The 14,813-nt window shown below is 34.7% G+C and overlaps 1 protein-coding gene across 1 annotated transcript in view; it reads left to right on the forward strand.

Annotated features, from left to right (window-relative positions):
* Dpyd (dihydropyrimidine dehydrogenase) overlaps nt 1-14,813 on the forward strand; it is an 810,982-nt gene that overhangs the window by 645,452 nt on the left and 150,717 nt on the right. Inside the window, 1 exon segment of the mRNA XM_047549961.1 lies at nt 1,136-1,278. Coding sequence (XP_047405917.1) covers nt 1,136-1,278 — 143 coding nt within the window.

Below are 14,813 nucleotides of genomic sequence, written 5' to 3' on the forward strand. Positions count from 1 at the left end.
TATCATATTGCAGTCAGGAACATACAGTATATAGCCTTTTCAGATGGAAAGCCACGAATTCCAAGGAAAGTGCCATGTTCTTCCTTGAAGTGAGCACTACGGTAAATACACATTGGCAATGCTGATGATTCTACTTGTGGCGACAGAGGTGATGACAGAGTACTATATGCTGTTGAAACAGTTGATGTTTGGGTTGTTTTTGAGCCCTGGTTTCAGGCAATGTCAAATTCTTGCACAAATAGAATTATCTTTAGTTCAGAAAATGACCTTAAAGGACTGTTGACTTTTGAGCGAACACCAGGAATATCCAAATGTGTTCCTGTGTTTCATAAGCATTAATGTTCTTCAGGATATTTAATACTTGAAGGCCAAAATAGCTTCTGTACAGTATATTCATGTTTGAAATGACCACAAGGTATTCTGTCCATTCAATCAATATTCATGACTGTTAGGGAACAATAAACTGGTAATGTCTGGCTAATGAAAAATAAATCTATATGCAGTATGAAGACACATGCACTTTAACTACAGGATTCCAATAAATTCTCCTTAATTTGGTTAAAACTTTCTAATATGTGAAAAATTACATTAGGCTCCCTCTGTTTCTTAAAAGTATTTGAAATACATGTACAAAGCAATATGGAATCCGCAAGTTTGTCAGCACCTTGCTTGTTTTACACTATCTATATTCATACCAGCTGCTTTATACTTTGCAGAAACATAACAGAGTTGTATGTCTATTTCTGTACTGTATGTGATTGGTTTTGTTTTTCAGAACCTGCTGTTCCTTGTTCTTTTTGAAACAGATGCTTGAACATTCCATACAATCTTTATACATTGCTGTATATCAAATTGTAATTTGCATGTATTTTATGCAAGAGTTCTAGGGTTGATATATCCACTTCATAACTTGTCTGCATTCAGTAATAGCATCAAATTCCTTACATACACATGCATTGACAAATTAGCATGCTTTGAAGCATAATGTTTATATATTATGTGTGTATATATCTTAAACAGAGATGAAGAAATGTGAAATTTACCCAATACGATATTGCCTTTACATATGATAACTATAAGGCAACAGGCTCCAATGGTCAATGTGCTAACAGTCGATGATGCTCATTTTCTGTAGGGACAGCGATCAGACCTATTGCTTTGAGAGCTGTGACCTCCATTGCTCGTGCTTTGCCTGGATTTCCAATTCTGGCCACTGGTGGGATTGATTCAGCTGAAAGTGGTCTTCAGTTCCTCCACAGTGGTGCTTCAGTCCTACAGGTACTATTCATGTTTGTTCTCTAACAAAGCTCTGGTGTGGGATTTAAGTGGCAGTACTCAATGAGTTGCTCTTGTGAGTAGAGAACAAACCCAAGGTTCATTTCCCGTCCTATTGAATAGGGTGTACAAATGCTCCATGTTTATCTAATATATCTTTTTATCCATCTGTCTCTAAAATAAACGAGACCAGATACCAAATGCTTACTGTACTACTTGATTAAAAAAAATACATGAAAGAAGAATCTGCGTAAAATAAAATCTTCACTGAAAAAATAAAATGAAATCAAGGATAAGCCTAATATGTGATCTGTGCTACAAGATACTGGAGGGATTACCAAATTAGATGCTGGACTTTTTGGTACACAGAGAAGAAATTATTTCTCTCACAACTTTCAAAATGTAAAATTAGTTGATAGTTCTGCTTTTTATGATGGGAAACTGGGGAACTCTACCCTTATCTTCACAAAGGGATGTTTTGAGATGTGGCAAATTGTACTTTCTATAGTACTGCTACAAATAATACAAATTAGGCAGCTTTTCATTATTGATACATTAGATATTTTTGTAATGTTGCTCAAAATAGGCCTAGAAGTGTTGGCACATTTTAGCATAAGATTTTTCTGAAGGGCCAGATATTCATGTTTTGAAGTCTGACTTGATTCAAATAAAAATTATTTAATACTAGACCATCATCTCTCAAATAAAACTATTAATATGATTTCTCACTACTAGTATTAATGATAATTGAAATCAGAGTTTAACATCACTTTCTCACAACAAAGAAAGGTGGAGTGAAAATATCTTTTACTGCTAATTTGACAATCAAAATTAACATTGTCTTATGAAATATATAACTTAAGGTAGAAATTATATGTATCAAAATGAAGATAGACTTCTGCTTCCAAAAAGGTAGAGTAGATCTACTTTTCGGTACACACCCTCTCATCCAATGGAAAACAAGTGTGTGAAAGATGGAGAGAAAGAAGGCAAACTGGCTAGGGACCTCAAAACCCAAGGAATGAAACATTGATGAGTGTTGTGACTTGATTGTTGTTTCCTCATATATGCCACACTTGGTGCCAAAGAAGGCCAGCAACCCAGGAACAAAAGAAATGTAGGTGAAAAGCCCACTCTTTACAGCCACAGAACCAGGAAAGAAGCAGTGTAGCAAAGGAGATGAGTTTTGGATAATAACTGCTCTACTTTGGTCAAAAATCACATATAAAAACTACATCCCCATACTCATTTGTACAAAGGACAAGTAGGGATCCTTGTATAGGTATCTCCATCCACTCTAGACAGACCCACACACCCACTGGCAATAATGAGCTTCTGCATGTGGGAAGTCTGAATTCCCATCCCCACCTGAGGTAATGAGGTGTCCTTCATCCTGTACCTTGGGGTGATATAGAGAATGTCTCCTGGATAGTCAGGACTTCCATTACCACCTTGAGGTAATAAGATTACTGTCCTTTTCTCTTTCTTTATGGTGTCACTGAAAACCAACAACACATTTCTGCCCTTCTCAGCCAAGAAGATATTTGTTATGGAGCCAGAACTTTCATTCTCTCTTGGTCATAGATAGCTTGGATCCATGCCTATTGGGTGTCAAAGAACATCATATAGGGACTCTGGCTACTATATGGCAGTAAAAAGACACTCCTTTTCCCCTGTCAGTATGGTATCAAAGAAGGCCAGCGGGGGATGGGGGAGAGTTTACATAATAACAAGAGAGTCTTAATACCTAAAATAACAAGATTTCAGTGGAAAGTCACTCATTCTACATAGGTCCATGAAGATCTCAGTGTGCATGATAAAAGGTCAATTGATAGATATAAGCACCAAGATAATAGAGGTGGTAGAATTCTTGCAAAAATTTAAAGTTGTTATGGTAAAATTGCTTTAACAGGCAATAGAAAACATGCTTTAAACAAATGAAAAACAAAATAAGACAAGAAATTCCCAAGAAAGAAATAGAAAATATATTAGAATTAAATGAAAATTTATAATTTTCATTAGAATCAAATAAAAATTTTAGGATTCAGAATATCCAATAATTGAAAATAAAATTGTACCCAACAGCAGAATAGAGAGAACAGAAGAAAGAATTAGTGAACTAGAAAATAGAACAATGGAAATTATCCAATATGAATACCAGAAAATAAACTGAACAGAGCCTGAGGGAACTGTGAAACCTTAACAAATCTAACATTTGGTTATCAGAGTCACAGAGGAGATGGAAAAGAAAAATAGAGATGAAAAAGAAATGGTGACTGAAAACTTTCTCATTTTTTAAAAAAGATCTAAAACTACAGATTCTAGAAGCCAAGGGAACCCCGAACAGATAAGCCCAAATAAATCTATATGAAAATACATCAAAATCAAACCTCTTCAAACTAAAGACAAAGAAAGAGACTTGGAAGCAACAAAAGACAGAGATTTAAGACATAGGTTTAGAAGTACCCAGAACTCACCTGCTACTCTATGAGGTAGAATGAAAACACTGGAATATATCTTCTTTTTGTGTTGGGTAACTATAAGAGAATGCTGGAATTGAATAGTAGACAAAGACTTGAAGAGACCATGTGTTTAGGTTTGGATTTTTAATGTCCCTAAAAGGTTCATGTGTTGAAGGTTTGGTCGTTAGTGCAACATTATTCGGAGGTGGGGCTCTTAGAAAATAATTGGATCATTGATCCAATGACCTCACCAATAGATTAATCCACTTATGAATTAATTTGATGGAATTATTGGGCGATGGTGGTATCTGTAGAAAGTGGGACTTGGGTTGAAGGACATATGTAGTGGGGGTGTGCCCTGACTCCTTCTCTCTCTCTCAGCTTTGTGGCTGTTATGAGGTGAATAGCTTTTTTATGCCATGCCCTTCTACCATGAGGTTTCTGCCTTGGAGTCAGTTTACCAGCTCTGAAGCTCTGAAACATAATAAATATTTCCTCCTAAGTAATTTTTCTTAGGCATTTTGTTCAGAGATAAAAAGCTAACTAACACATGCGGAGAGTTGGATAGTGGAATAGAGAACAAAACAGAACAGCCAAGCACTAGAAGCACAGGAAGGGGAGTGCCCCTTCTGTGAGGTAGATGTAAGAGAGGGAGTGTTCCAGTGAGTACCACTGGTAGGATTCAGTTTTCAACAGAAAAGTAGTCTAAACAGACAATAGACCTGAGATTTGCATAGTGAACTAACTTTGGAGAAGTCCTCTACCCTTGCCTGCATATTCTCATGGTGATATGACTAGAAGCTATTCTGAGAAGGGTCTGAACTTTCAGAACTTAGTGCTCTTGAAGTCAAAGACCCCTGAGTTTACCTGTCTCTGAGACCACAGGGCAATAACTCTGCACAGACTCAGTAGGAAACAGACTCAAGAGTCAGTTCAACCTTGTGGGAGAAAATCTGACAGCACCTTGCTGAGAATTCTATGCAATGAGAGATCAGACTGAAGCACACAAAGGAATGGAAGTCACTTCCCTTTAGAATCAGTGATTCAGTAGACCAGAATCAGAGTCCAAGGCAGTGAGCAGTCACATATAACAACCTGGGAGAGCCACATGTAACAACCTGGAAGAGCCAAGGAGGAAAACACCAGGATCATAGATAGCAGAATGCATAGAACTTGAAGCTGTACCCTACCAGCAAGATCTATGGAACTACATACCTTTTCTCTACCCTTTGTGGTATACCTGATCATACTGCAGAGTCGATATTACCTCTGCCCTCTAAGTACACAGCACATGGAGAAGAATGGAGAGAATTTTGGGGGAGTTCTGCATTCTGCCCAGATCATTGACATGCTGTGTCACCAGTATCTATACTGATTTCAGAAGGCACAACTCAAACAGCTCCAGAAAAAGTCTTTATTTGGGAAACTCTGCATGCTGTACTGGATACCCAGGTACAGGTGACATTTGAAAATACCAAATAGATGTGACCAGAAAAGAACATTTATACAACATTTATATCTATGCCTTAAAAGTATAGGACATAGAATTTTAAAAGCTGCAAGAGAGAATTGCCAAGTAATAATTAAAAGCAAATCCTACAACTGATTTTTTCAGAAGAAATTTTAAAGGACACGAGGGTGTGGAATGATGTATTTCAAGTCCTGAAAGAAAAGACCTACCCTTATCATTACATCCAGCAAGCTTATCCTTCAGAATCAAAGACAAAATAAAGACCTTTTAAGATACTCATAAACTAAAAGAATTCATTACCTCTAGACCAGTACTAAACCTAGAGAAGCAATAAAGATTAACTCAATTGTTCGAGCACAGGAAAGAATGGAAAGAATAAATATCACTAGAAGAGTAGACATGCAAGCAATAAATAGGAAAGAATCATTATCAATATGGCAAACCATAAAATGTCTAAGATGTATAAGACAGGAATGAACATAGACTCTTCAAAAGAACCAGAAGAAAATCAAACCTAATGAAAGGGACAATTACACACTTTTCATCAATGGTATTGAATGTAAATTATCTTAATTCTCCAATTAAAAGATACACACTAGCTGATTGGATAAAAAAAAGACACAACAATATGGTACATGCAAGAAACTCATCTCATCTACAAAGACAAACACAAGTTGAAAGTAAAAGTCTGGAAAACGACATTCCAGTCAAATGGAATCTATAAGCTACACTTGTATAGAACAAAACAGACTTTAAACCAAAATAAGTTTAAAAAGAAAAAGAAGGTCACTATATATTCATGAAGGTAATAAGTCATCAAGAAAATATAATGATTAAAAATATATATGGACTGAACATTTAAAAAATGAATATTACTAGATCTAAGGGAAAGATAGATTCCAAAACAAAAATAGTGGGTGACTTCAGTACTCACCATAACAGACAGATCATTCAGACAAATAAAAATCAATAGCAACATAAGAGTTGAATTGCACCATAGATCAAATGAACATAACAGATATCTATAAAATTCCTTTGTAATACAAAATCCATCCAAGAAGTGCAAAATACATACTTTTTCATCAGCACATGGTACTTTTTCAAAATGGGTCATATATTAGACCATAAAATGTATTAATAAATTCAAATAAATTCTTACATGTTATCAAGGAACAATGGAATGAAAATAGAAATCAACAATAAGAGAAACTATAGAAGTTATATAGACATTTATAAAGACTGAGCAATACACTATTGAACAAACAATGAGTCACTGAAGAAGTTGGGGAGGAATTAAAAAATCTTGAGATTCAAATAAAAATGGAAACACAATATGCCAGAACACATGGGATACAAATAAAAGCAGTAATAAGAGGGAAATTTGTAACAATGAATACCTACATCAAAAAAAAGAGAGATATCAAATAAATAATCTAAAGACAGATCTCAAGGTCTTAAAAAAAAAAGCAAGATCTAACCAAACCCCATATCATTAGAAGGAAGTAAATAATAAAGATCAGAGCAGAAATAAATAAAAGAGAGATGAAAAGAACAATGCAAATGATCAATTAAAGTACTCATACTTTAAAAACACAAACAAAATTGACAAAGTTTTATCCGAACAAACCAAAAGAAAGAGGACCCAAATAAATAAATAAAAGTAGAGATGAAGGAGATGTTACAACAGATACCACTGAAATTCAAATGATCATTAGTGAATATTTTGAAAAGTTAAATGCTAATAAATTGGAAAATCTAGAAGAAACAAAAAAAATTCTGAACACATATAACTGACCAAAATTTAACCAAGAGGATATTAAATACTCAAATAGGTCAACAACAAGTAATGAGATTCAAGAAGAAATAAAGTTTCCCAACAAGAAAACCCAGGAATGAATAGATGCACTACTTAATTTAACCAGATATTTAAAGTAATGATATAAATACTTCTATAACTATTTTATGAAATAGAATTCATTCAACAAAGCCTGTGTTTCCCTGCTTCCAAAACATGATGAGGACACAATAACAACAACAGCAAAGAAAAATAAAGACCAATATTACTGATGAATGTAAGTGCAAAAATTCTGAATAAAATACTTGAGAATTGAATTCAGCAGTTCAGTCAAAAGTTCACACACCTTGATTAAATTGGTTTCATGCCAAGGATGCAAGAATGGCTTAATATATGCAAATCAATGAACATAGTACAACGCATAAAGAGAATTAAGGATAAAAATCACATGATCATCTCAATAGGTACAAAACTAAAATCTATGATAAAATTCAACATCAATCCATGATAAAATTCTGAATAAATTAGGTATGGAAGGAAAGCTATATATGACAATCTCAAGGTCAACATCATACTGAATGGAGAAAAACTGGAAGTATTTCCTCTAATATCAACAATGAGAGAAGTGTGATCACTTTCATAACTCTTATTCTATAATATAGCACTAGAAATTTTAGCTAGAGAAGTAAAGCAAGAGATAAAAATACAAGGGATATAGATAGTAAGGAGGAAATCAAACTATACATGTTTGCTGATGATATGAGTCTGCAATCAGAAAATTCTAAAGACTTGTTCAAAAGACTCTTAGATCTAATAAACAGATTCTGCAAAGTATCATTATACCTAATCAACATACCATAGTCAGTAGCTTTTCTGTACACCAATAATGAATGCACTAAGGAAGAAATCAGGAAAGCAATCCCAATCACAATAGCCTAAAAAACAAAATCTAGGAATAAAACTAAGGAGGTGAAAGACTTTACAATGAAAATATTAAAACATCAAAGAAAGAAATGGAAGAAGTGGAAGAAGACTCTGAAATATGTAAAGACCTCTCATGTTCTTGGGTTGGGAGAACTACTGTTGCTAAAGTGATCACTTTACCCAAAGAGATCTGTAGATTCGAAGTAATTCTCATTAAAAAACCAATGTCATTTTTCACAGAAGTAGAAAAAGAAATCCTAAAATTTGTTTGGAAATACACAAGGCCCTGAATAGCCAAAGCAATCCTGAATAAAAAGAGCAATGTTGGAGGCAACACAATACCAGATTTCAAAACATACTACACAGCCATAGCAACAAAAATAACAGTATTGGTATAAAAACAGACATGTAGATCAATGAAACAGAATATAGGACCCATATATAAACTCACACATCTTCATGCAACTAAGGATTGACCAACAAAGGTGTCAAAAACACATCAGAAAAGACAGTCTTTTTAACAAATGGTGCTTGGAAGATGTGATAGCCACAAGTGGAAGATTGAAACTATAACCCTACCTCTTACCCTGTACAAAACTCAACTCTAAATGGACCAATGACCTTAATATAAGATCTGAGACATTAAAATTACTAGAAGAAAACTAAGGGAAACATTCCAAGACATTGGTACAGGCAGTGATTTTGCAAATAGAAATCCAGTAGCTCAGGAAGTAAAAGCAAGAAATGACTAATGAGATTACATCAAATTAAAAGCTTCTGCACAATAAAGGCAAAGGAAACATTCAACAGAATAAAGAAATGGTCTTCAGAATGGGAGAAAATCTTTGCTAGCTATTCCTTATACACTGTTTTGGGGGATGTAAATTAGTACAGTTGCTATGGAAAACTATATGGAGGCTTCTCAGAACACTAAAAATAGAACTATGAAATAAACCAGCTATTCCACTTCTTAGTATATATCAAAACATGAAATAAGTATATAAAATACCTGCATACCCATGTTCATTACAGCACTATTCACAATAGTTTAGATATGGAGTCAGCCCAGGTATCCATTAGTAGGTGAAATGGATAAAGAAAATAGGTTATACCTACACAATGAAACATTATTCAATACTATAGAAGAATTCAAGACTCCCATTTGCAAGAAAATGGACATCATGTTATGCAAAATAAGCCAGGCAAAAAAGATTATCACACTTTTTCTCTCATATGTGGAAACTGAAAAATAAAAAAGAAGAAAAGAGAGAAAGAAAATAAGAAAGAAAGATTACCTAAAGGTAGAAGAGGGTCTATCAGGGAAGGGGAAGAGAACTGGGAGTAACAGGGAGAGAGGAAAGGGCAAGACTAGGTGAAAGGAAAGGTAGATAAAGTCAAGGCATGATATGTAAATGTTGTAGTGAAATCCATTGATTTATAGAATTATATGTTAATAATTTAAAAGGTAGCAAAAGAGAAATGATGCCTTATCTGTAGCAAATACAAAATTCTAATAACAGTGGATTCTTTTCATCAGAAACCTTGGAGTTCAGAAGGAAATAGGGAAATATTTTTCAATTGCTGAAAGAAAAAAAATCTATTAGCCCAGTATTCCTGTTCTTCAGGTATAAAGAGGAAGTCAAGACCTTCTCAACTGAAGAAAAACTGAGGACTTATTGCCAGGAGACCTGAAGGAAAAGAAGGGCTAATGGTACTTCCTTAAGAAAAAAGGAAATGACAAAAGAAGGCACTTTTAGGACATCAGGAAAGAAGAAAGCGTATGGAGCAGTTTCTTCAAATAGAATCTGGAAGATAACAGACATCAAGTCTTGAATATGATCTGAATTTATTTACATGAACACAAAGAAATGCCTGGATAGGAAGATACAGATGGGTTATGAATGAGTTTCAGAATGGACTCATGCCCCTTGGCAGATATGTTCTCTATTATGTCACACACCAGGGTGAAGGTTGTCCACTGTCTGCCACATACTGATCCTACTGCCACAACATATGGTACTTCTACAATCTACCAGAGGAAAATAGTTCTATATATTTTTTTTTCCTTATTGTATTGACATTAACTGAGACTTGGAGGATGAAAGTGGTATAGAGAACATCCCGCATGACTAGTGTTAGAGCCAGAACTCAGATCCAGGGCTTTATAACCACAAAGCTGCCTGGTCACACTGCCTGTCCCACCTCACAGGACCTGTAAGATGGAAATATCAATAGTAGTCTTCCATTTTTACGCAAATCCTGCGTGTGCAGGCTACAACTTACTGCTTAAGTGTCAGGATTAAAGAAAGAGAGGAAATGTGAAAATCCAGAAAACAAACAATGTCATGTGTCCTGAATTCAGGGATGTGCTCAGTGTGTGGACTTCAGCATGCAGACATATGTAGAATATTATAAGTACTCTTAAAAATGCATGGTGAAATAATTATTTAAATTTCAGCTTCTGCTTAGGTTCAAGAGGGGAGAATCAGAGACACATTGAGACTATCTTAGGAAAAGGAAACCTATTGTATTCAATACATGAATGGACCCTGGGACTGGAACACAAGAGCCATGGGGCAGTTCAGGAGAAGATACATTTGACTGTCACTCTTTCGTGGGACCTGTGATTTCTCCTCAAAAGAATCTGAATTTCTGTCCATTCTTTTCCTCTCCATGTCTTCCTCCTTGTTTTTTTCTCCTCTGAGCTTTTGACCAGCACATGGTTGTTGTGACCCTGGGGCCTGCCCGTGTGGTGCTCTTTGAGCTCCAGTTTCTACATTAGATGCCTGAGTAGCTTAATATCTGCTGGTTCAAATTTCCAAGACAGGAAATTTATTTGACTCAATTTTATCTTTTCTCTAGGCTCCACCTAAGCCATTGCTTGCCCCATGTATTAACTGCTTGATATACAGCAGAAACATGCTCAGTATTTGTGGAATGAATTTAAGTTAATGTGCTTGAGGTTTGTTTTTGTTTTTTGATTCCTTTTTTAATTTTAACCAAAATTGTGAAGAGGAGGGGTAAAAGATTTCATGCTACAAAAACTCATTGTCTCTTCTGCTTTGGTTCTAAATGATACAGAAACTATCTAGCATTTCAGAATATTGGTTCACAAATGGTTTTGTTAAAAATATTATTTTCCACACTTAGGGTTTTACTGGTTTAAAATTGCAGATTGTTTATCAGTCCTACCATTAGCTTGAGTCAGATTTTTATTCAACCAGAAAAAAATTTTAACCAACTTTAGCTAATGTATGAATAAAAATCAGCATTAGGATGTGCTTTGGATGGTCATGAGTTAATAACACTTGAATTTATCGTTTTGCCCTGGCCTTTCAACAGGGTGGAGAATGTGTAATATTTTCTATCCCTCTCTCATTGTAACTGAATTTCACCCTGCTCCACTCCCTAATCCTGGGTTAATATAACCTTTCATTTTCTACACTTCTGAGCTGCTGAATATTATTAGAGAAATTCAAGTAATTCTGCCAATTGGATTTACTCCAAATTCACAGTGTTTAATGTTAGCTGGGCCTTGGGTCCTAGTCAGAATCTCTTTTAATTCATCCTTTTTTTGTTTTGTTTTAATTTTACTTCCCATCAAATTCTCTCTAGCAGTTAGTTCACATCTTTTTCATTCACCTAAAAGACCTAACCTCTCCATAATTGCCCTCCCATTTCTCTGATATCCTCTCTTCACTGGTTCTTGTTACCCAATTCAGTGCCTTTCTCCAGTTCTATTCTGCAGATCTTCCTTCATAATCATTTCTACTCAGAAGTGAAGCATGGGAATGAATTCTTTACAAACTGTGCGAGTAAACAAATGCAATGTATTGAAATATCTGGATATTTGTACCTATACTCTGAAGTAATAGCCGGGTGCGTGTAATCCCAGTGGTTCCGGAGGCTGAGGCAGAGGATCAAGAGTTCAAAGCCAGCCTCGGCAACTAGTGAGGTGCTAAGCAACTCAGTGAGACCCTGTCTCTAAATAAAATACAAAATATGACTGGGGATGTGGCTCAGTTGTCAAGTCCCCTGCGTTCAATCCCTCGTGCTCCCCCAAAAAAAGAAAGAAATTGAAGTAATGGGTACATAAATAGTGATACAGGTAAATATGTTCAGTCTTTTTTCCTTCATACACTACCTATCATATACATAGACCAGGGAAGTGGGTGAATTCACTACCAATATAAAGATTTAAACTTAAAATGGTAATTTAAATTCAGTTTTTAATGAATATATATGTTTGAAATTTAAACCAATTTTATAAAAACTACTTACATTTAAAAACTTAAAAGCTAAATTTTTAACCACGTGGATAAATGTGATAGAACATGCCTTTCTTATTAATCAATATGCATCAACATAATCATCCCTTCACTCAACTCATTCAATATTTATTTTATTCCCATTATATGTGTAGAACTGCTGTAGGAATTTAGAATACTTTTGTGAATAAAACAGACAAAATCCATTATCTCATGGGCATTATACATTCTAGTGAGGGTAGGCATAAATGATAAATATGAAACATAAGTATATCAACTGGCATGTAAGAAGATGATATATACTGTGGAAAAATAGATTTCATTGAGTAGATAATATTTGTATTAAAAAATTTGAAGCTAGTGAATCCAGGAAAATTTTTATTGAAGAAAATCTAGCTTTTTATATCACTCACTAACATTTTTGCTAATTGAAAATACTTAAATATAAAACTTCAATATAAAAATCAAAATATTATAGAATATCTTGCATTTTATAAACTGAAAATCCTCTTTGCTTTTCTGATTGCATCATAATTGGTAATATTTTTTAAGTTCCCATCATTTTTAGGAATGTATCCTTTCTTGCTGGCACTGTTTATTTCCATTATCTTATTCAATAGGTCCTTTGACAATGATGTCAACATTTCAGTGGTAAAACATCCAATAATCTTACCTTAAAAATGCTTTTGTCAATGTTTTTTCTGCTTCTATGAGATATGCTACTGAGTTTTGATGGGGATTGCATTGAATTTGTACATCTCTTTGGATAGTATGGATAACTATATATGTGTGTATATATATACACAAGATATCTTTCCATTCATTTGTATATTTTTCTATTTCTTTAATCCATCGTTTATGGTTTTCAGGATATAAAATTTTTACCTCCTTACTTAAATTTACTCTTAATTTTTGTGCCAAAAATTCTAATGAGGGGGAGAGATAATATGACGGAGTGCCAGCACCCAGACAGAACAGGTTCTTGCTCAGAAGGTGTGAGCCACCTGAGAAAATGAGAAGTCTAAAATAATCAGTAAAAGATTAGAGACAAAGCCAAAAGTTAGATTTAAGAAGTGGAGCACCTGATGAGTCTTCCAGTCCTCACAGGAACTTGAACTCAACAACTGAAAAAGGCCCCAATTCTTTCATTAAGGGGAAGTACATCAAAGGCAGGGATAAGGTTTTAGTGGGAGGAGGTTTATCTCCCTGCTTGTTTCCCGGTGTTGCAGGGATCTTGCTGTAAACAGGCTGATTGGTGCTTGGCATGTTACACCCATCTCAGTAAGGCTATGCAGTGAGCTTAAGACAGGATGCCACTTGAATCAGGTATTCTCCAACCAGTGGGTTCTGAGTGGGAGTTCCTAAGACCAGGTTTCCCTGCTTAATGGACCCAACATTGCTTGGTTCGTACATATGGTTCATAGGTGGCTTTCATCAATAATATACTATAAGAGGAAATATGAGTGTATTGGTTGGTATTTAAGATGATGATAATGCCATGAGGAGGAAAAAAAGGCTTCTTTGAGTAGATAAGATTTTTATAATAATTGAAAGCAATGAATACAGGGAAATTGTTATTGAATGAATCCTAGCCTATAGTTTTGATTGCTTATAATTTTGTAATTAAGAATTCAAATAAATTATAAAATACTCAAAACAGTAAAGAACAATGGCAGAATTAAAGAAGGTTGCTTTTGCAATTTCTTTTTCTGTTAGTTGTGAGTATATAGAAACATTAATTTTTATATTTTGATATTATATCCTTCAACTATCCTGAATTTTGGGGGTTTTTTGGTGGAGTATTTAGGTTTTCTATGTAGAAGGTGATCATATATGCATGAAAAATTTAACAACTTCTTTTCCATTTTGGATGATTTTCATTTCTTTTTTCTTGTCTTATTTCTTTAGCTAGGACTTCTTATACTATGTTGAACAGGATTGGGAAAAGTAAGCATTCTTGTTTTTTTCCTGATCCTAGATTTTTACTTTTAACTATTCAGTATTTTTTTAAATAGTTTATTTATTTTAATTCATTGTAAACAAATGGGGTACAACTTGTTTCTCTGGTTGTACATGAAGTAGAGTCATACCATTTATGTAATCATACATGTACATAGGGAAATGATGTTTATCTCATTCTGTCATTTTTCCTTCAACCCACCCCTCCCACCCCTCTTTTTCCCCTATACAATCCATCCTTCCTCCATTCTTGCCTCCCTCCCACCCCCACTTATGTATCATCATCCACTTATCAGAGAGATCATTCGTCCTTTGGTTTTTTGGGATTGGCTTATCTCACTTAGCATGATATTCTCCAGCTTCATTCATTTGCCTGCAAATGCCATAATTTTATTCTTCCTTATGACTGAGTAATATTACATTGTGTATATATGCCACAGTTTCTTTATCCATTCATCAATTGAAGGGCTCTAGGTTGGTTCCACAGTCTGGCTATTGTGAATTGAACAGCTATGAACATTGATGTGGCTGCATAACTGTAGTATGCTGATTTAAGTCCTTTGGGTATAGGCCAAGGAGTGGGATAGCTGGGTCAAATGGTGGTTCCATTCCAAGTTTTCTAAGTATGTTTTTTATTGTGTTAAGGTACCCTTTTTGTA

The sequence above is a fragment of the Sciurus carolinensis genome, chromosome 1 (assembly GCF_902686445.1).
Source record: "Sciurus carolinensis chromosome 1, mSciCar1.2, whole genome shotgun sequence".
Lineage (NCBI taxonomy): Eukaryota > Metazoa > Chordata > Mammalia > Rodentia > Sciuridae > Sciurus > Sciurus carolinensis.